This window comes from Hippoglossus hippoglossus, chromosome 7, assembly GCF_009819705.1.
Source record: "Hippoglossus hippoglossus isolate fHipHip1 chromosome 7, fHipHip1.pri, whole genome shotgun sequence".
NCBI lineage: Eukaryota > Metazoa > Chordata > Actinopteri > Pleuronectiformes > Pleuronectidae > Hippoglossus > Hippoglossus hippoglossus.
In genome coordinates, this window is record NC_047157.1 from 24039192 (window position 1) to 24060581 (window position 21390).

At 47.3% G+C, this 21390-nt stretch overlaps 1 protein-coding gene across 1 annotated transcript in view; it reads left to right on the top strand.

Annotated features, from left to right (window-relative positions):
- Positions 1-21356, top strand: part of itga5 (integrin, alpha 5 (fibronectin receptor, alpha polypeptide)) — a 32269-nt gene extending 10913 nt beyond the window's left edge. Inside the window, exons 3-30 of the mRNA XM_034590201.1 lie at positions 2345-2445; positions 2967-3090; positions 3235-3296; positions 3765-3810; positions 3924-4049; positions 4137-4181; positions 4363-4406; positions 4633-4689; positions 5251-5303; positions 5463-5671; positions 5923-6114; positions 6212-6257; positions 6619-6732; positions 8029-8084; positions 8471-8628; positions 8768-8905; positions 11353-11420; positions 12742-12892; positions 13015-13107; positions 13731-13810; positions 13946-14026; positions 14130-14235; positions 14546-14704; positions 15481-15588; positions 18149-18262; positions 18872-18973; positions 19069-19191; positions 19657-21356. Coding sequence (XP_034446092.1) covers positions 2345-2445; positions 2967-3090; positions 3235-3296; positions 3765-3810; positions 3924-4049; positions 4137-4181; positions 4363-4406; positions 4633-4689; positions 5251-5303; positions 5463-5671; positions 5923-6114; positions 6212-6257; positions 6619-6732; positions 8029-8084; positions 8471-8628; positions 8768-8905; positions 11353-11420; positions 12742-12892; positions 13015-13107; positions 13731-13810; positions 13946-14026; positions 14130-14235; positions 14546-14704; positions 15481-15588; positions 18149-18262; positions 18872-18973; positions 19069-19191; positions 19657-19740 — 2840 coding nt within the window. The 3' untranslated portion in view covers positions 19741-21356. The remainder of the gene's footprint in view (positions 1-2344; positions 2446-2966; positions 3091-3234; positions 3297-3764; positions 3811-3923; positions 4050-4136; positions 4182-4362; positions 4407-4632; positions 4690-5250; positions 5304-5462; positions 5672-5922; positions 6115-6211; positions 6258-6618; positions 6733-8028; positions 8085-8470; positions 8629-8767; positions 8906-11352; positions 11421-12741; positions 12893-13014; positions 13108-13730; positions 13811-13945; positions 14027-14129; positions 14236-14545; positions 14705-15480; positions 15589-18148; positions 18263-18871; positions 18974-19068; positions 19192-19656) is intronic.
- The last annotated feature ends 34 nt before the right edge of the window (positions 21357-21390 follow it).

The window sequence follows — 21390 nt, forward strand, 5'->3', positions numbered from 1 at the left end:
CTAATATATTGCTAAAACAAAGTGGTGTCGTAGGTCTCAGTATCTGTTGGTGTGTTTGAGCTCTGACCCGCAGGCCACAGACCCTCTTAATTAGCCGGTCTAATTGGGTCAAAGTGGCCAGAGGCCCCCTCCCATCCACTTCCTCTTCCATTGAGATAAGAGGCTGTCTATGGATCTGGGAGGAGGAGGAGAGGGTAGCGAGGGCGGTAGGGAGGGTGTGAGAGGGGCACATGCAGGATGGGAGGAAGGGAGGGAGGGTAAGAAGGCCAGAGGGAAGGGGGGGGGGAACCAGAGCCCTGTTCCTCCGCTCTGTCCCACTCTGGTCTCCTGCTGTCAGTACTCCCACAGGGGCGGCTGATGTGATGAGTGAATTTGGCCATTTGTCTCTTTCCCCACTGACACACACAAAAATACACACACACACACACACACACACACACACACACACACTCACTGTGAGAGGCTCTAACCCCGCTAATGGCTGTCCTCTCACACACAGTTCAAAGGCGGGGGTGAGTGTATGGATGCAGTCCAGACCCCCACGCTCCTCTGCTGTGTCCCACGGGAAACTGGGCCCTGGCACCGAGTCACATCGGCACGCAGCGCCGAGCGGCCTCCCAACGGGACGTCCGTCTGACGACATGTTGTCGTGGGCCCGTCTCTGGCTTCCCCTCCTCTCTGTTTCCATCCCAGAGCCTTTCACGTGACTGCAGTCGGCCGCCTTCAGACAACAAACAGAGCTTTTCAGCTGCATTAGAGTGACACAGAGCTAATGCCCGAACTAATGCTGCCATGTGAGAACTTCGCTCAGCGTCTTTGGGCGATTACGTCAATGCACCCCCATGATTTTATATAGTGAGATGACTAATAACTCAGTATGAATCACAAGATGACGTTTCTGCTGCCGGTCTTGGTTGCATCGCTGCAAAGTCTTAAAATCGGCACAGTCACTGTTCAACTTCTACCTTTCACCGGCAGCTTTACATCGGCCTTATCCAAACAAAGACCCCTGAGTTAGGAAAATATTAAAAAGGTGTATGCTTTAAGAGAAAGTATAGCTCGCTGCTAAGGTAGATTAGTTAAGGTAACATGATTATAAGGAGTCGTTTGAAGCGCTGCTCATGTTATTGCCTGTATGGCTAAAGCACTTGTTTTCACACATGGACTTACCGCGTTGGGGGCAGGGCCGGCTGCTGTTGGACCACGATGAATAACTTCAGCAGGAAAGCCCAGACATGGAGATTAAGCAGAAATACAGGCGGGTTATTAAAAAACTATAATCTCTCTGCTTACCGTCTTGGGGCGAGGGGAGGCCGAGCTCCCTGAAAGCAGAAGGAGGGAAAGCGTTGTTTGGACATGGAGACTTGGGCGAGATAGTGTAAGAAAAATGAGTAGAACGACGGAGATAATGTTGAAAGTGAAAATAGGGAATGAGAGAGAGAAGTGTGTGTCTAAACAGAGATTACTGGGAGGTTGCTACGAGGAAGCTGAGGCCAGAGTGTGTATGTTTTCCTTGGACCCCAGCCTCTCCGCTGTTTCCATAAAGACAAGGAGCAGCCCCTTCACCCCCAGCTCCAGGCTGCCTAGTTGGCTGGGAATAAAGACCAGGGGCGGGCGGTCATGGAGAGGGGAGGCCTGACGCACAGCCCGCTTTCTTCACATCCACGCAGGTCACGATCTCTTGCAGCATATATCAGGCCCTGGGAGATGCTGCCCTGCTCTTTTGCAACACACCCGTGGTTTGCCGGAGTCTAGAGGGGAAACGTGTGTGAGGACTGCACAAAGGTCAGGGAGGAGTGGTTCCTCAGCCCTCACATTTGCACTTCCTTCACAAATGCCAACTGAAATGTCAGCCCTCTGTGCAGCGTGGGACGTAACATCCTTGCCAAATCAATTTGTTTGGATTTCGTTCTCCGTTGCCGCACAGATGTAACATCTGTCTTCCAATAAAGTTGCGTTTAAACCGACTCCTCGGACCATCTGTCACGTCACCTGCTGCTGTCATACGGTCAAGGAGGGAGATCAGTGTAAGTGGCCAGGTGGTCAAACAGAGTAAGGGGTCAGCGGGGTTAAGCTCGGCCAGTCCAAACTCCCTATCTGCTTCGCCGTGGCAGTGTAGCAAATACCGTTCTGTTCAAATTCTCACTCTGATCTTTGCATGGAAAATCGTCAAACTTCGGTTTTACAGCCTGCTCTCTGCCAACTGTCCAGATGTTTCCAAGGACTCGGGGAGGGAGGGGAAGGCAGCATTAGGATACTGAACGTCCAGCTGAAGGAATGCATGTTTTATCAGAGCTGCTATAAATCACTCATTGTCATTTTCCTTGTGTCTTTTTTCCTGCAGGGGATCGCACTATTTCACTCCAGGACACAGAGCAACAGGTTGATTTCAAGTCCCACCAATGGTTCGGCGCCACCGTGCGTTCCCACGGTGACACAATCCTGGTAAGGGGACCCTCGCCGGGATGATTCTGGGGGTTGGGAAGGGAAGGACTAGGGTTTCGGTTCCACTGCTGCTCCCCACTTGTTATGATAAGGACTCTCATTGAAGTCTGCTCTCTGACACACGGCTGTGGGAAACCTCCTACCTGAACAGACGTCTCAGGAGGAATGTGTACGCTCCTCTGTAGAAAGTTGTATCTCACGTTACCGTCTACCTACTGTACAGTTTTCATCATTAAGAAATGTTTAGTGCCCCCCCCCCCCCCCCACGCCCCGCCATGACATGAAAGTAGAGCTGCCGGTTGTTTAGCCCGATGGTCCTGGTTGTGACCTGGGTTGAGTTATCAGTTACCTTGCTCCAGATGTACCACTGACCCCAGCCCGGGTGTCCTCCTGAGTTCATCAGGGTATTGTTGCAAGTGGAAAAACATCACCCACCTAAAAGCTCACCCTATTTATCATGACTTCTCCTCCCTCCCTCCTTTCCTCCCCGTCGTTCTCCACCTCCTCTCTGTGTACCCCAGGCTTGTGCCCCTCTCTACTCTTGGCGGACTGAAAAAGACACCCCCCACTCTGACGCTACAGGAACCTGCTACCTCTCGGTCCATAATTTCACCAAATTCGTGGAGTACGCTCCCTGTCGCACAGGTAACGTGTCACCTCCTCAAATCTGAGCTTAAACATTGATCAGTGATTCCTCTCTGAATTATCGACAGCTGTCCTCTACATGGGAGATTGATAAGAACATTTTTAATAATTCATGGGGCATTGCTCCAATCTTTTTTCTTTCAGAGATCAGTGAAGCTGGGGGACAAGGGTACTGTCAGGGAGGATTCAGCGCCGACTTCACAAAGGTAAAAACAATCTTCCTGTTTGCGAACCATCAACCTCGGAGCCCATCGGCTATCGTCTGGCGACAAATAAGCCTCTGGGGGCAACGGACAATATTTTGTGGCTTCTGGTGTTGACAGCAGATATCTGGGCTAAGACTGCATCACTTTTTACAGTCCGACTAGGTTCTTTAATCACATGAGTCGAACATTTCTTCTCACAATACACACAGTCATACTTTTCGTAGGTGTTTTAGGTCCAAATGACATTAAGGCTAATCTCCATTAACGGCTCTTTTGCTCGCACCTGCAGGCAACAAAACTCAAAACAAAAACCAGAAGGCTTTCGACCCCAAAAAACTTGTCCCTCGCCCACAGATTCTTCATATTTACATGTAGCTTCTGTTTATAGAGGTTAATCACAGATACCAGGACAATCTTGTATTTATTTCATTATAGTAATTTGCTGGATTTCTTTCTCTAATCTTTCAGGATGGCAAAGTGGTGTTGGGCGGGCCGGGCAGCTACTTCTGGCAAGGTAAAGTCTGGCACACTAACCGACCTTTTGAAAATCAGGAAATCCAATCCACGAAATGTCCTTTCAAGTCTATTTTCACATTCATACGTTCTGTTTTTCTGTTTTTACTTTAGGTCAGGTGATTTCTGCAGCCAAGGAGGACATTATCAAAGCGTACTACCCAGGTTATTTCATGCAGTCTGTGAAGGGCCAGATCCAGACCAAACAGGTCCAGGTCCAGCATGACGACAGCTACCAGGGTAAGAGATAAATGCATATTGACGTACTCCTCAACTTGTTTGCCGTGCAAGCTGAAGATGACCTCGGTGCTCCTTCTGCTTTTACAGGCTACTCTGTTGCTGTTGGGGAATTCAGTGGCGATCAAGTGGAAGGTAAGTCCATAAAATATGGAGTTACACAGCAATGCAAATATTACAGTTGGAGTAAACACAAACCAAAGTCATTTGCAGTATTTTACATGATTATTGAGCTGGAAATGTCATCACTACAGGAATTCTGTGCCGTGTATTTTCCCTCCTAAATCTTTGCTTCGTCTCTCTGTGCACCTTTCAGATTTTGTGGCCGGTGTTCCAAAAGGACTCATGCTTTATGGTTTGGTAAGAAAGCTTCATCATCACAGTTTTGGCTTTCATTTTGGTCCTTTTAGAATGGGAGACCTGGGCTTTAGACTTGGGACCGATGCAGGAAAATAAAAGTTTGAAAGCAGCCTTAGTGGGGTGATCACAGTGGGAATTATTTGTGCAGCGAATTCCATACCAGAGACTGTGCTTATATTAGAACCAATAAAAAAGATGTTCACCACATGTGGCTGCTGTCCCGCAGGTGTGTATTCTGAATGGTACAGATCTGAAGGCCATGATTAACTACACTGGCGAGCAGGTGAGTCTGAGAACTCCTCTATCTTCTCCCCCTTTAAGAAATCTCCTCCATGCTTCACTCCCTTTGTATTTACTTTGCTCAACTCCTCCTGAGAGCTCTTAATTTGTTGAGTCGGTTTAAGCAAAATTAATTTCCTTTGCCTCGTTCTCTGTGCTTGACTTTGGTCTCTTTCGTGGTTCGCTGTGAAGCTCGGGTTTTTTTGGGGGGGGGGAACGTGCAGATGTAATTTTGTACAAATGAGTCTGGGAATAGAGAAGCGCTGAGCTTGTTCGAACAATCATGATTTACTCAGCTGGATAAATAAAAATCAGGAGTGAATCTGTTGCAGTACACGCTGCTTCTACAAAGTTTTTTACAGTGACTTTCATGACAGAGCTGGAACAAGCACAGAACCAAACTGGGGCTAACCTGTAAAACCCATCAGGCCTTTATGTTTCCTTCCAGCTTTGCTTTATTCTAGTAATGCAGAAAGCACGTCTGAAGATCACAGCACCGTGACTATTCTTTATGATGTTAATAACTTTTCATTCGCTAAAGTCAAGGAAACACCTTTATTTTCAGATGGGGTCATATTTCGGCTACGCAGTGGCAACGACTGACATCAACAGCGACGGGTGAGTCGTCCCTGGGCCTGTTTTTCTCACCCTCTCTGTATCTCTCTGAAACAATGAGTCGACTGAATCCAGATTGGATGCCACCAACAACTCATTACAGCTGGAACCATGTGTCCGATCCTAAATGAGTTTGTGTGACCTTCCTCTCTGGTTTTTCAGGATGGCCGACCTGCTGGTGGGAGCTCCCATGTTCATGGTGCGGGGCTCTGACGGCCGCCTGGAGGAGATGGGCCGGGTCTATGTTTACCTGCAGCGTGGGCCCCTGAGCCTGGAGCTACAGCTGCCGCACCTCACTGGCACCGAGGCGTTTGGGAGATTCGGCAGCACCATTGCACCACTGGGAGACCTGAACCAGGATGGTTTCAATGGTGAGGATGACGAGGGACTGATTGAATTTATGAAATAAATCGAATTAGAATCATGATCCATTTGCTTTTTTATATAACTTCTTGCATGTGAATCCATTTTTACTGAAAGGAAATGGTCAGGCTTTTGCCATTATTATTTTTCCACAGGAGAAAGATCTTAACAAAGATCTTTACATCAGAGACATGTGGTAGATCCATGAAATCTAAATTTAAAAATCGAATACGTTTCCTGAACTTTTGCGCTTTTGCAGACGTGGCCATTAGCTGTCCGTTCGGAGGGGACGACCGGCGGGGACTGGTCTACATCTTTAACGGATACTCAGAAGGACTCAGGGAAAAGCCATCTCAGGTGATCACCGGCCAGTGGGCTGCTGGAATGATTCCCGCCAGCTTTGGATTCGCTCTCAGAGGTGCTAAGGACCTGGACATGAATGGATACCCTGGTGAGGGACTCTAGAAGTTTTTTATGACGATCATAGACTTTTTTTTTTACCTTTTTTTGTTTGTAAATTTTCTAATTCTTTTCTTTTGTCTCCTCAGATCTCATCGTTGGAGCTTTTGGTGTCGATAAAGCAGTTCTCTATAGGTATGTTGATTGAAATATATATTTAAACTATGCTTTACTGCCTCTCTACACTGAAAATGAACATTGTGCTTCCAAACGAGGATCTTAACTTAGCATAAAGACTAGAAACGGGAAAACAGCTAACCTGGTTTTAACAGCACCTTTAAAGCTCATTTTCTAATTTATACATGGTATCTATTATTATTAATCTGTTTAAAAACAGATGTGATGGGGTTCAGGATGAGAGCGTGGCATCAATCTGCTCATCTCACCCTCAGGAAGCGAATTGACATGTTTCCCAAAATGTAGGAAATGCAGGAAATATGGAAATTAACACTTTGACCACCGAGCCTTCAATCCACATCCTTTCCGTTACCCACAGATCTCGCCCCATAGTGAACACCAGTGCCTCTCTGACCGTTTACCCCACCATGATCAACCCTGAGGAGAAGAACTGCATTGTCACCAGCGGAAACACCAGCGTCCCTGTTTCCTGGTGAGTGGTCGCTACCCACCACTCTGTATTTGTTTTATCCAACTGCAAAAAGATCGGCTTCCCCCCATACACAAACACTGCTATCCTGGCAGGAAGCCCCGATAAGGAATATCCTTTCCATCGGCAGTCACGTTATTCATTTGCTCTTATCTGACCTATTTCCAAAATGTCCTCATATCACAATGTTTCTGTTGAGGCGCAGAGAAATAACCTGCTGAATAGCAGCATTGTCGGCCCCATGTCTTTTGGCGTCTCCCAAATGTGCACAGTGTTTGATTCCAGAAGAGGGGAGAGGAAACAGATGACTGTTGCTCGCTGCTCAACATGGTTGACACTGTGCTCATGTGTCTGCCCCCCCCCCCCCCTTCTCCAGATCCTGATCCATAAAGGAAACTCTTGTATACACATGTGTCTTGATTATGCTACGTTGCCTGGTGATGAGGAGTTTTTTGGGTGGGGGTGCAGGGAGAGCAGCGGGGATAATGGGAGAGAGTGTGGGAGGGGAGGGGCTGCAAGGTTTTTCGGAGTTGCTTTGAATGAGATATTGTTTGGTGGTGGAACACAGCTGGGAAACATCAGGACACGTAGACTGTGTGAGCGTGCGCACACAGCTGTGCAGAGACAGGCTGACACAGGAGTACACAAAGTTTGTACTCAAATGGAGTCCTTGTATTCTTTGTGTCTTTCTGTCTCGTTTTTTCACTTCTCTTCCCTTTCCTGGGTTTTTTTCCCAACACACTCCTGCTTTTGTTTTCCCAACTCTCCCAGTTTCTGCTACTTTACTAGTAAAAGGGACTATGGGATTGGGGGGGGGGGGGGGGGGGGGGGGGGGGGGGGGGTTGCAGGCTTTTGGACAGTGTTGTGCGGCTGATGTCATGGGAGCGAGCTACAGGCTTATATAGACAGCCATTGACTGGTCAGCACTGTAACCCGAGTCGTTGCCCAATTTCACCCTTCTTAACTCTGCTATTCCTTTGTGTGCGGCGTGGTCGCCGGGTGGAAAACGGAGACGCGACGATTTATCTGCCTGGCTCGGCGAAAGCATGCAGATGCCAGCATGTCTCCGAGCATTTGGCATTTTTTTCATATTAATCATTGTATTCCCATTACGCCCCGTGTCTTGTAACGTGAGCCATGTAAGGAGCTGACACGGGAAAAGTAGAGCAGGAGAGAAAGTGGAGAGAACAGGCGAGGGCAAGTGAGGTGTCTTCTGTGCGCGCTTTGTTTATACTGAATCTCTGCCATCAAACGAATATGCTTCCCTCATCATGTCCTTGTCCCCTCCGTCCAAAACAGTGTCAACCTGAGTTTCTGCATATCGGCAGATGGGAAGCACCTTCCAGACGTTCTAGGTGAGCCAAGAAGTTTCCTGCATTTGCTCTTTATTACAAGTGAAGAAACCTGTCAAATAATAGCAACACCGGTAAAAACACTGGTGATGTTTTAAATCCACAACGACCTGTAGGTTAATATCTACTGTGATCCACCTTAAACGATCCAGCCTCTCAGTTTCTTTCTCTATCAACAATCCCCCGTTATCATCTCTGACTCCTTCCTCTGTAACAAACTGTTCCCTGTGTGATTATGTTAAAGTTACACTGTGAGTGCTTTCGGGTATTTATGGAGGTCAGAGTATTTATGGGGGTCTTTTCTTTTCTTTTTTTTAAAGCTGTCATTAGGGTACTCCAGTACATTCATCACGCCATGAATGCTCATTTGTGTGTGTTATGTGTTCCAGATTTCCAGGTGGAGGTGCAGCTCGACAGTCATAAGCACAAGCAGAAAGGTGCCGTGAAGAGGGCTCTGTTCTTGGACTCCCAGCTGCCCACGCTCCAGAGAAGTGTGAGGGTTCGCCACGGCGAGCGTGTCTGCAACCACACAAAGATCTACCTAAGGGTATGCCCCCTCTCTGGCTAATAAAAAAGCCTCAATGAATGTGATTATACATTCTGTGAAATAAATCAATGGCTGTGGTTGTTTTCCTGGTAGTTTTGTTTTTCTTAAAACCCTGATCTGTGTGTTTCTTTGGCTGCAGGATGATAAGGACTTCAGGGATAAGCTCTCCTCCATCTATGTGGCCGTGAACTTCAGCTTGGATCCGAGCGCTGCGGCCGACTCCCGCGGCCTGCGTCCCATCCTCAACTATCAGACCACCAACGTAATCGAGCAGAAGGTACATTCCCTCCCTCTTCTATCCAGCACGTTTTTAACTGAACCCAGGAGTGATGCACAAAACTTGGATCACCATATATAGTGGAGCAGTGTTCCTCTGATAATGAACATGTGGTTCTTTGATTGCTCAGACTCACGCTCTCTGAGCTGATGATAAGAATATCCGTCACGTTGAGTAATCCCTTCTCACATCACCTGCCAGCGACTCACCAACTCGCTCCTGTCCCTGATGAAAGAGTCAGCCTGTTCTTTTTAATCTGCATTCTGAACCACTCCACTGGGACCAGGTCCAGACTGTCTGGAAATCGGTTTCCAAAATGAAAATGTGAGGCATATGTACGGTGGAGTGTTTCCCTGTACCAGCCCTCATTCCGCCTGGCTGCGTAACGGTACGTAGGTGAGTCATTCCAGAGCTGGGGTGGTGGATGTTTCAGGGTGGGGCACAGCCGGGCTATTTTCCCATCTGGTTGAAATCTTTTGGTAGTCCGCCGGGGCTCCTCAGGCAGCGAGTGGAGCTGGCTCAACATGTGGGCATCCTTTCAGCTGTGGCACAGCGTGCACCATATGTGAGCTCAGCAACAGCCACCGGCTCAGAGCATTTGGGAAACGCAACAGCAAAGTTTTTACCCCCGCCCGTTCTCTCTATCTCAAAACTTCTCTGAATCCTGGTCTCTTTCTATCTCATTCCTGCTGGATCAGAACTGAACCCGACCATCGATGCCCTTCCTAGATATTTACAGCTGTCGGGCCTCCAACAGATGTGGTTTGTTGCCGAACCGAGACCTTGAGATGAGCCTGAGCTAAAACATCAGCCTTAAATTGCCCAAAAAGAGTGCAAGCAGGATCTGGTATGTGTGTGTAAAACCGGAGTGGGAGAAATGTCCGGCTGCCAACATATTTCATTAATCTTCCTGTAGAATGTGTGAATGTATCAGAGCATAAACAGACCATTATATCACTGGCCTTGATCAGACACATGATGCCCTATTGATTTCCACATATGCTGTGAGAAAATCTGTGGCCGGCCATGTAACATTTCCGTGACTCTGCCAAGGTCTTACTCTCTTCAAGCTGCAGTGAGAATGAGATATGGTTTATGTGCTCGACACAGCCTCGTTCTCTCTTGATGCATTCCACATGTTTCTATGGAGAGTTATGGCATCACGACGGCCTATTAATTGCCTCGATTCTCAGAGGAGATGCGCTTGTTGCAAAAGCAGAAACGGTCTCAGTCGTTGTCACATCTTTGGGAAATTTGAAATGGCTGAAACGGCCTCAAAGCCCCCATTGTTCTTAATATAACAACATCCGACCAAATAAGTGGGACTTTGATTAATGGGCACACGCTTATTGGCAAGTTAACATGTTGATTCCACTGCCTGATGCTTGCCCTCATTTTGTCACATGTCGATATCAGTGGTGATGTTGTTTATCAACTGCGATGGGCCTGCGCATGTTGTTTTCTTGCCCTGTGCACACGCGCATGGACCCGGGTGCACATGTGGCCATGTTCGCGTGGTGGTTACCGTGGTGTCCATAATTAGAGCCCCTGGATGGTGTAATGACAAGGGGGGCGTTCGGCTCTCTTTAATCTCCTCCTCCATTTCTATTTATTATCCTCATCGTCATGAGCATCATCGCACTGTGACAGTCGCAGCGGGATGCAATTTAGCGATCCGCAGGGCCGTCCCCCGCCGCCGCTCTGCCACACGTTCAGCGGTCGATCCACTTATCCGCCAGTGTTTCTTTTTCTTCCTTGTCTTTCCCTCCACTGTAATCTCTGAGCCTCCGCATCTGATATTCAGGTCAACAGAGAGATCCTGTGTCTCAGAAAGTTCCTCTAGGATGCAGGCTTCCCCTTTTCCATATGATCATACGCTGTGGTTCGCTGGGGGGCGTAGCGTGTGGTGGAAGCGTGGTCTGCCACACGTCGCTGTGATGTGGGGCGCTGAGGAGAGCTGGCAGCTTTAGGCTCAGCTCAGTGCGTCCTCCAGCGAGGACTCAGGCTCGGACGCCGTTCATCATCTCCTTCTCTTACGTCTCGAGTGCGAGCGAGTGTGTGTGTCTGTGCCGTGGACAGCTGGCTCAGGGTTCAGCGTGTCTGCGTCTGGCATGACCTCACCGATTCTGTCATTGTCCCCCTGAGCCATGACATTGTTTTGTTTGACGTGCAGGGATGATGTGTTGTAAATAAGAGGGAGTGCGGTGCAGGTGTGTGTTGTGGGTGGTTATCAGGAGGCCGGGGGTCGGAATGCATTAGTCATCGTACCACATGTCGCATCTTGCTACACACATCCTGTTGTCACCATTAAACACACATCTGATTTATCTTGTGTGCGTAATCTTTTTCACATGTGAAAGGAGGCTGTTCTCAGTCAGAACCCACAGTCAGGTCATCAGGGTCTGCAGCCCCTCTTAACTTTTATCTCCCCCAATTCATTCTCCTAGGCTCAGATTCTGTTGGACTGCGGAGAGGACAATATCTGTGTTCCTGACTTGAAGCTGTCAGTTCAAGGGTGAGTCTGTTCACTTCCTCATGTATTCCTAAAAATCCCAGCCCACGTGATCACGGTGAACTCTTCACCTCTTTCTATACAGATGGGACCGTGGAAATTGCAAAAGCATAAATACATCTGTTTTTGTTGTTCTGTTGCTTTTGTTAAGTTTAGCAATGCAGAGGGGGGGGGGGGGGGGGGGCTGTTAATAGCCCCAGTGCTGCAGCAGCGTCACTCTGAAAACAGGACGCAGCTCTGCTCCACAGGTGCCCGCGACAAACAGCTAGAGAGGAAAACACAGAGAGAGAAGAGAAGGGATCGGTTTGTAAACTCTCTGAGAGCCGAGTCCCAACCTCGCCTCGCTTCTGAAGCCGTCAGGGGAGCTCGGCCCGCCACACTTTGATTCAAGCAATCTGTTAGCATTTTCCTCAAACATAACAGCCTCCCTGATACTCCCTTTCTCTGCTCTGTCATTTCGATCTCACATTCCTATATTTATCTACCATCTGCCCCCATTTCTCTCAATGTATGTCTGATCCATCACGCGTAGAATAACCTGCTGCGAGCGTTGCGTCTTTCCCAGAGATTGGGATTAGTGCAGGTAAAATAAAAACTGGATGTTTCCGTCTGCTCTGTTGCAAATTATTGAAGCCTAATAGCTTTTAGGGGAGCTGATGGGATGGGCATGATTTAATGGAATTTCAGTAAAAAACGTATCCATCATTCCTGCACTGTTGATTCTTCTATTCCGCTGCCAAAGCACATAACCTTGCAGACCGAGCGTCCCTGTGGGAACCTTTAAGGTTTTGTGGTGTTTTCTAGTTTTCGGCCTCTGTTTGGTTTAAAGAGTGCACTGCCAGTGAGAATCAGACGAAGGTTGACTGTCGGGCCGGCAGAGGATCAGCTTCAGAAATCCTCCCTCGCTCCACTCTCCTGCTTTGCTTCATGAGCTGTAATTAAAAGCGTCTGTGTGGCGCTGCACATGGCGTTTCTCATTGTTCTGAGCAGAGAGAGGTGCAGGCAGCGAGAGCAGGAAAGAAAAGGGAGGTGTTGCACAGTCCTGTATGACTTCATTACCACATTGGAAAAAGTTTGAATTTAATTGGGGGAGCTTTGTGAAATGGATCCATTAGATAATTAGCACGGCTCTAAACAAAATAGTTTTAAAAGCCTGAACATTATTAGTTTCATTAACAGTTTATTGCCAACTGCGACTGCCAGCAAACACAAACAAAGAATATCATTGTTTCCTCATTATTCCCTTGTTTGTCCGAGCAGTCCTGACACTGTTTAACCTGATAATTGGCCACATTAGTGATCACCTCTCTGTCTGGCTCCTCAGGGACAGGAAGGAAGTCTACCTGGGTGACGACAACTCGCTGACCTTGACCTTTAACGCCAAGAACGAGGGCGAGGGAGGCGCTTACGAAGCCGAGCTGTACGTGGTGCTGCCTCCTGAAGCTGACTACAGCGGAATTGCTCGCAATAATGAGGTGAGTAGAACTGCAAACAGAGTGAAAAGCTACAACTTGCAGGTCGTATCTTGGGAATTTCTGTTTCCCTGATGTTTTTTCCACTGCTGTGGTTTGACACACGTGTTCTCTTGGTTCCCCAGAGCCTGACGCAGCTCACCTGCAGCTACGAGACTGAGAACCAGACTCGATACCTCAGCTGCGATTTGGGAAACCCGATGAAGTCTGCTACCAGTGTAAGAACGAACACCACTTCCTTATTGTTATCGTAGTATGTGACGCTGAATTTAAAGTGTATTTTGAACTGATTTGTGGTTCGACGCCCCATCATGGTTTCCTGCCTTGTTGGAAAAAGTCGGTGTCATCCTCTCGCTTGGTATGAACAACACAGGAAAAGTCAGTGTGTGTCAGGAAGTGTTGTGACACGAACTACAGACGCCATCTGTGCCCTCAGCTCCCCGCAGCGTTTCCCTTTTTAATGATGGAGTCACGAGCTGGCATGTGTTTAATAGGTCTGTAAAGGAAGACTGTCAAAGACGTGTTAACTGACACATTTATCCCATTAAAAAGAAACTGGTTGTTGTCACATAATCTGCTCAGAATTTAGTATTATTCATCTTAATTGACCTGAAAGGTAAAAGCAGAGAGATTTAATTAATTAATTAAATGGAGACAACTAAATTATAATGCAGGATTTTGGAACACACCTATAGAGTATCCCATCTATGTCATAAAAATCTTTTACAACCTACATAACCCACTCGAGGAAAGTATGGAAAATATTACTAAGACCTTTTTTCTGATGATGACTAATAATGAAGGATTATTAATAATGAATGTCTGATCTTTGTCTTTGCAGCTGTGGGCGGGTCTGCGCTTCACGGTGCCACGGCTGAAGGACACGCACAAAAACGTGCAGTTCGAGCTGCAGATCCGCAGGTACAGCTTCACGCGAACAACCGAGACGCTAAGAGTTAATGGGAAAACGTGTGGATTCCGATCCAGCTGTCCTGACCTCTCATGGCTCTCGAATGTTGTGAGCTAATCAGAATCTCTTTCACTTTGTTTTCACAGTAAAAATGAGAATAATTCCCACAGTGAGGTTGTACCCTACAAGCTGGAGGTGGTCGTCCAAGCTGAGGTCATTCTGCAGGGGTGAGCTGAGGTTTCGGATTTCCTCATTTGAACCGAGGGAACTTTATCGAGTCTCCCGGGCCACTCGATACATGTTGTCACACCTCCGCTTCTCTTTCTTCAGCGTGTCTCGACCAGATAAGGTCTTCTTCCCGCCGGCCAACTGGAAGGTGACCAAAAACTACGGGGCGGAGCAGGACGTGGGGCCCGCGATGGAACATGTCTATGAGGTAATCAGCCAACGCTGTGCCGAGTCATTGGGTCTGAGCAGATTGTGTTGGGAAGCAGATCATATATACTGTTCATAAAGTGAGGCAATTTCTCGAGACAGCAGCGAAAGGAAAACTAGTCCAGTGTGATTTATTCTCAGGCTGTGTCAAATCCACTTTCACCCTGGTGACGATAAACAGTGCTCTGCTTTAGAACAGCCTATTGGTAGAGTAAACGGATATGTCAGATTTTAAAGTTTCAGCATGGGGGGGTGGGTGGAAACTGCAGCTCACATGCCTAACTTTATTTGACCTATTTCCAATTTTCCAGTTGGTGAACAACGGGCCCAGTCGGATCAGCCACACCCTTCTGGAGCTGCGCTGCCCCCTCAGTGTCCAGGGCCACAATCTCCTCTACCCGCTGGAGTTCTCCACTAAAGGAAACATCAACTGCACCGCCGACAAGAACATGAACCACCTACACCTCAAAGTGAGTAAAGCAGTTTTCAGACATTGAACTGCGCAGGATGTGTCGCACAACTGGGTCTGGACTTTCTCCAGAGGGAGTTTCTCTTTAAAAGCTCTCTTGACATCTGTCTTTAAACTCTGGAGAAACTCTGGAAAGAGCCCGGCTGCTCTCTGGAGTTTAACACATTTCTAAAAGCAGCTTAATATGCAGATGTGCACAGACGCTCACCTCTCAGGGTCGAAATGAGGCAAAATCAGTCAGCGAAGGCCTCCCACTGATTCCCAGTCGGACGTATGATTAACGGTTCGCTCGCTGCTGGGTCCACACCCACCTCCTCCTCCCAGCTTCACGGCCCCACCCAGGACACTTACCCTACCACCGCTTTGAAGCTGCAGATCTTCCCTTTTTTCTCTGCACAGCTTGATGAGCACACTTACTGATCTTTGACAACCCGTGATGCACCCCCCTTTTATACCAAGTGTTATCTTTAGGATTTTGTGGGCAGAACATACAGTTGTTTGTGTTTACTTTTGAAGCCTGACAGATGTTGAGCGGGGGCCGTGAGTGGTCATCCGTCTTAGCTAATGTTTTTATTTTCCCCTGGTGAATCGCTAAGTACGGCGTATTTCCACGGGAATCCATGCGTAGCCGGGCTCACATGCTTCTGATTAATGACAAAAAAGTCTCAGGGTCACGCTAGCATTAGGCCTTATATTGACAGAAAGGGTGGTGTGCTCCTCTGCCTGGTGTGTGTTGTCCTAATGGCTAACGTGTTTTTGCTCTCTCTCTTCCCGTAGCTCCAGCGCACGTCCACAGAAACTCCGATCCTGGCTCTGAAGGCCCCGGAGCACCGCGTGGAGAGGAGGGACGTCCACAGGAATCAGCTCGCTCATTTGACCAACCTGGTGAGATGCTCACAAAAGAATTCTCCCAGTCTATGAATAAAGCATGAATAAATGGTGTCGGGCCAAAAGGTGAAGTCTAATGCAATAGGTGACTGATTGGAGACTTGAAAGTGAGGGAATAAGGAGCTTGAGTTTACAGTTTAGGGTGAATGCTGTTATGCTGTTAAAACCTTTTTGTGCCACTTACACAGCAGATCGAGACTCGGAGTTAAACACAGAAGCAGAAGGTTGAAACGATTTTAATGCAGTACCTTAAATCTGCAAATCTGGACCTGACATTAACCCCCGCACTTCCATGAGGCCCCTGGGATTGGCTAATTAGGTTATGATGTCATTAAAAGGGAGGGGTCAAAGGTGACACAGGCTTGTCCCTTTGTGGTGATTAACATTAAAGAGCCTTGAGTAGTGGTGGCGGAGGGGAGGAGAGGCTGAGGAGACGTCAGACATGCAAGGCCTTTTTTGTCCGTGACGCTCTGCTAGCTTTGCAGACTGCTCTCTAATTTTTTGGCCCTGGGTGTTGTGGGGGGCCCCCGGAGCCCTCGCACACTGGGGCCATTGATCAACCCACCTGCACGTCGCCGCTGCCTCTGCCTCCGCCTGTGGATACCTGCCTCCGCCAATGAAGTCTTTGTCCGCGCGCCCGTCGCTCCTAACCGCGCTCGTTTGTCAAGCATGTCCAACGGCACGTTAGCATGAAGGAGCCCATTCTCCTGCGTCCACTGTGTCTGCACTTTTTCTGTTTTTTACGCTCAGCGGGACAAGCCCCCCCCCGGTCAAAGTGTCTCCTGATTAAAGTGTGTTTGTGTTTTGCAATGCTTGGGTGACGCTGTCGGCCCATAGGTCATAGTATGAGAACTCAAAATGACCTGCTCAGGCTTTGAAGAGCTTAGCTGTGCAGGGAGAACAAAGAAGTGGCTATGATGGACACTAAAAATGGACAAAATTATCACTAGGATACTTTTCAATTGCTGTTATTTTGCTGTCCTTGAGTTATTTTTAAATACTTATGTTTTGGCCATTGCTGTTTTAGAGCAAGTGATATACTTTTTAGTGCTACGTGATAAAAGCTTTGTAAACTGTAAGTACTGCAGAGTTTCCGGGCTGTGAAAAATATCGTCTCGCAGGTGTTTGTCCTGCAGCGCGACACGTCTTTTTTATCTCCTTCATTCGTCCGGACCATGTGATGGACCACCTGTTGTAAAACCTGCAGAGAATCTGCACCAAAGTCTGTTCATTAGCAAATGATTAACACATGTAACTGAAGCCGTGACAATTTTTTAGAAAGTGTGAATCCCACAAGTATTTATGAAGGGAAAACAAACATGTATAACTGCATTATTACAAAATACAAAGGATTAACAGCAGTCAAACATATTTTTACACAAGCTGTCAGAGATGAGATGCTTGTTAATTGCTTATGAAGATTTATAATGCATTAGTTAATGTGTATTAATCCTTTATAATTCCATTCGCTGCAACTATAACCTCTATATAAAGGATGTCCTATCAGACAGTGGTACCATATATTTTAGATAGTAAATATATTTCCTGTTACTTATAATTTGTGGGTTTTTTGGGTCCAAATTAAGTAAAGTAAATATACAAAGTTATAACTTTACTTTACTTTGCTGGCTTGTTTTACAGAATGATAGTTGATCAGTTTCTTTACGTGTGAACCTACACAGACTGTGTGCGTGCAGCAGCTGTGTCGTCAGGCCAGACTGGGATTTTATGTAGTTGTGGGAACAGCTTCCACCCCCCCCGCCCACCCCCCAGCTCCAGATCTTGACCACGTAATTCCACCAGGGAGGATATGTGGGTCTTTAGTCTGAAGCATCTTTGGCACTGGACCATGTTCATGTCATTTCCACAGAAACCTCTGTGGCCCCACTGCCCTGGGGCATGGAGGAGGTCTACCAGGAAGAAGTGGACTGATATGCTCCCTGACTGTCTGAATACCCTCATTAAGTCCGTCTAAGACTCAGCCTGGAGGAGCTGGGAGGGCACTCTCCCCTCTCCTCCCCTCTCCTCTCCTCTCCTCTCCTCCTGTGTTTGCCCAACTCGGTGTAATAAGTAAACTAATGCACTCCCGCAGGAAACCCGCTGAAACCTCTCAGTCTGGGGGTGGTCTGGCTACAGCCCCGGCTCTGCAACACAATGTGTGCACGTTTTAAAAACCTTTTAAACCCAACCAAGCGGCATTACGAGCACCTAATTAAGATTGTGTATTCTGCAGTCTTGAGAAAAATGGGCCGGTTTTAGTGGTTGGACAATAATGTGGAGAGTGGTGCATGTTGCATTTTTACAGTCTCATGACATTCCTTCAATCTAATTCGAAGCAGGCGTGGAAAAGGGATCATAACATTGGACTCTTTGTTATATTTATTCGACCTGCAGCATTAACAGGGCTGTTATTTGTCCCTCAAGTCTGTGCTCAGACAGTTTTCACTTGTATTTCACCTACATTTAATTCCTTTTTTGGATATTATCTTTGCAGAAGAATGCCTCAAAACATATTCATCATTTCATTAACACTGTCCTAATGTCTTTGTTTCCACAGTCGTGCTCTAATGTGGAGTGCTGGTCGCTCCAGTGCAAAGTGGGTCTCCTGGAGAAAGGGACCACTGCGATCGTCAATGTGCGATCCCGCGTCTGGGCCGAGACCTTCATGGAGGTTTGTGGGAGAAGACTCTTTTGTTACACACTCACAAGACATGTCCCTTTCATTAACACACAGTCACGGCAGAGGGAACCACCGCAGACTATAGATCAGTGAATTTTGTAATGTCGTGGTTCAGTTGGAAGTAAAAACATTGAGAGTTAAAACCTCAAATGTGCTGCTAGAACAGACAAATGGCTGCAACATTCCGTCTCACACACTGGTTTGTGTTGACGAGGCATCTGCATCGCGCCTGAATCAGTTCGCAACGCTGCCAGTTCGCCTGCTCTCCCATATTTGCCTTAACAAATGGGATGACAGTTGCTAACTGAGCATGATGATCGCTCCAGACTGGCGGTGCAGACTGTAGTTTCTATCAGTTGACATCACCGCCTTCCTGCCATGTCTCAGCTACACACACATTATTTACCACCATGCATCCGCTAACACAAGGCATATGTGTGAAAGTATTGAAAATTCATTATCTGGTCGTCGCGGCTGCTCATGGGATCGGAATGCTGAGAGGATTTTTCTCTGCTGGATGCATCCGGTCTCTGGCGCCATCTAGTGCACATGCATGCGTTTTGAATATGATGGAGTAACACTTGACATTCCGTCCTTCAGAGGCCCTACAAGCAGTATGTGCTGGAGTGCCTGGCCAGGTACAGTGTGGAGAAGATGCCTTACGCCATCCTCCCCAAACATGCACCCAGCGGACACAAAAAGGTACGAAACATGTCTATTCATTCTATGGAGGTGTTGTCTTACTATAATTTTTTGGGTTAAAGTGAGTTAACGTCAACCTGCGCCCTCCTCCTCAGGTGGTGACCCCCATCGTGTGGAACAAGCCAGACATCGAGAACTCAGTTCCTCTGTGGATCATCATCTTGGCCATTCTGGCTGGTTTGCTGCTTCTGGCGTTACTCATCTACGTTCTTTACAAGGTCAGTGCTGCCGAGAAACACAGGATGCTCTTTCAGTTTGTCAGAGCGTTATATAGAGTGTTTTGTGAAAGGTCTAGAAAGTTTAACAAGCCCAAAGTTCTTCTGCATCACTGTGATTCTATCTGACAACACTGGTTAGTAGGAGTAGTGGCCGACATTTCCTACGGTCATTGGGATTGGTTGATCAATCACAGCAGACTGGGCTTTATTGGGGGGGGGGGGCTTAAAGAAACAGGAGCTAAATCTAAGTGTTTCAGACAGAGGCTGATAAGAGGAGCTGCAGCAATGGACAGTCTGAAGAAAGTGATGTGTTGTCTGAACATTAGAGCGTGTAAACCTTTACAAGTAATAACCCAGATTAAAATTATGAACCTGTATATGAACTTAAGAGTCAACCTGAGAGTGTCTGTGCATGTTTTAATTTTCTGCCTTTCTGAAAACATCGTCCTCTCTTTTGTTTTGCAGTTTGGCTTCTTTAAGCGATCTCTACCTTACGGCACCGCCATGGAGAAAGCACAGCTGAAACCGCAGGCTGCCTCCGAGGCCTAGAAGACTCCCCAGCCTCAGCAGAACCACAGAACCTGGCCGTATGATTGCAACAGACGGACACAATGGAACGTGGAACGTGGATCAGGAAGCAGACCACTGGAACTCCACTGTGCTGCGCTAGAGAAAAGACAAAAAGAAATCCAAAGATCTTCAAACCAAATGAATGTTTTTTTTTAATTTATGTTTGATGGCAGGTTGGGATTGTTACCAAATAGGACTTGTCCTCAGTTCCTCGAGGCGAACATGAGAACGTCAGCCTGCAGATGCAGCGAGATAGTTTCCTTTTGTGGACTCTTGCGACCGAGAGTTCAGTGATTCTTGTTAAACTGCTTTATTTTGGTGCTAAGGATGTGACGTGTTCACTGCCTCTGACAGGATATGTCCTCGTGTAGCTTGTGGCAGCCGGGAGCTGTGAATTGCTCCGCCCGCTGAGGCCTGAAAGGGTTCTTCTGATACGTCCAGAACATATACACATATTTCCTTTATTGGCAGAAGACCACGAAATAGGTTTCAGGCAAATGCAATACTTCAAACCCAAATGTCGAAAAAGCTAATCTGTCCGATAGCTTTGTTGAAAGATTCTTTTTAGATAATATAAATCCTGACCTGTCTGAGACGTTCCCCTGGTTCCGTTGCTGGGTCCGGCTCCAGCAGCTCGCAGCCCGGAACAGGGAAAGCGGGTATTGAAAATGGATGAAATGATCTCTCTCTGCCTCAGGCTGGTGGACAGCGCTGGGTTGAGTTGGTTTTTTTTTTGCACTCAAAGGAAATCTACTGATATATTTCCAGAAAAACACACCAGAGACTCACTGATTGACCTTCCTTTGAGTTCTGACTCCTACTGATCACTTTGTATGAAGCCTGTTTGTCGTCGCTCAGAGTTACCAGTGCTGCCATCGTCCTCGTTGTTGTGTAGTCCACTGGGATGGGACTGGAACCACCACGGACCTGTGGCACCTCGCGTTAGGCTTGAAGCAGTGTGGTGCTTCTGGCAAAAACTATTTGCCAAAGAATACATTTTTCTTTGCTGTCTTCACTCCTGCTCGGTTTGGGTTAAGCTCATACAGCGCGGGGGGGGGGAGTCAGGTGTAAACGATGACTTGATCCAAAGACGTGACAATCAGCAGCGTTGTAGCCTCGACAGATCACAGCAGGATCGTCGCTCTTTGCGTGTGTGTGCGTGTGTGTGTGCGACTGTGCGACTGTGAGTTACTGTATTTGTGATTTGTCTCTTTGAGTAAAAGCTGCCCCCTGTTTAGGAAGAGAAGCGGCTCGAGTCTCCCCACAAACCAAACGACTACAGGGACTGAACATTTCAATGCTTTGTATTGGTTTCTTGCATTTGTCCTGTACATAGATGTTACGTGCCTTAAATGTAAATACTAAATGTCTGTGGGTGAGAGTTAGCGTTGCGTGTGTTCACGTGTGACTTCACGCACACATGCATTTGTGTGAATGGTGTATTTATGAATGTTTGTTTCCTGTATGAGTCGGTTAAACCTTTCCCACTGCCTCGTCCTGTTTATCCCTGCCGCCGTTGTAGCTTGAGTTCATTCAGGTTAAGCATATTGAACAATGATAATTACACTACACATCCAGGAGAATAACTTTTGATCCACACACCTGAAGCTTCAGTTAAAAGATTTATTT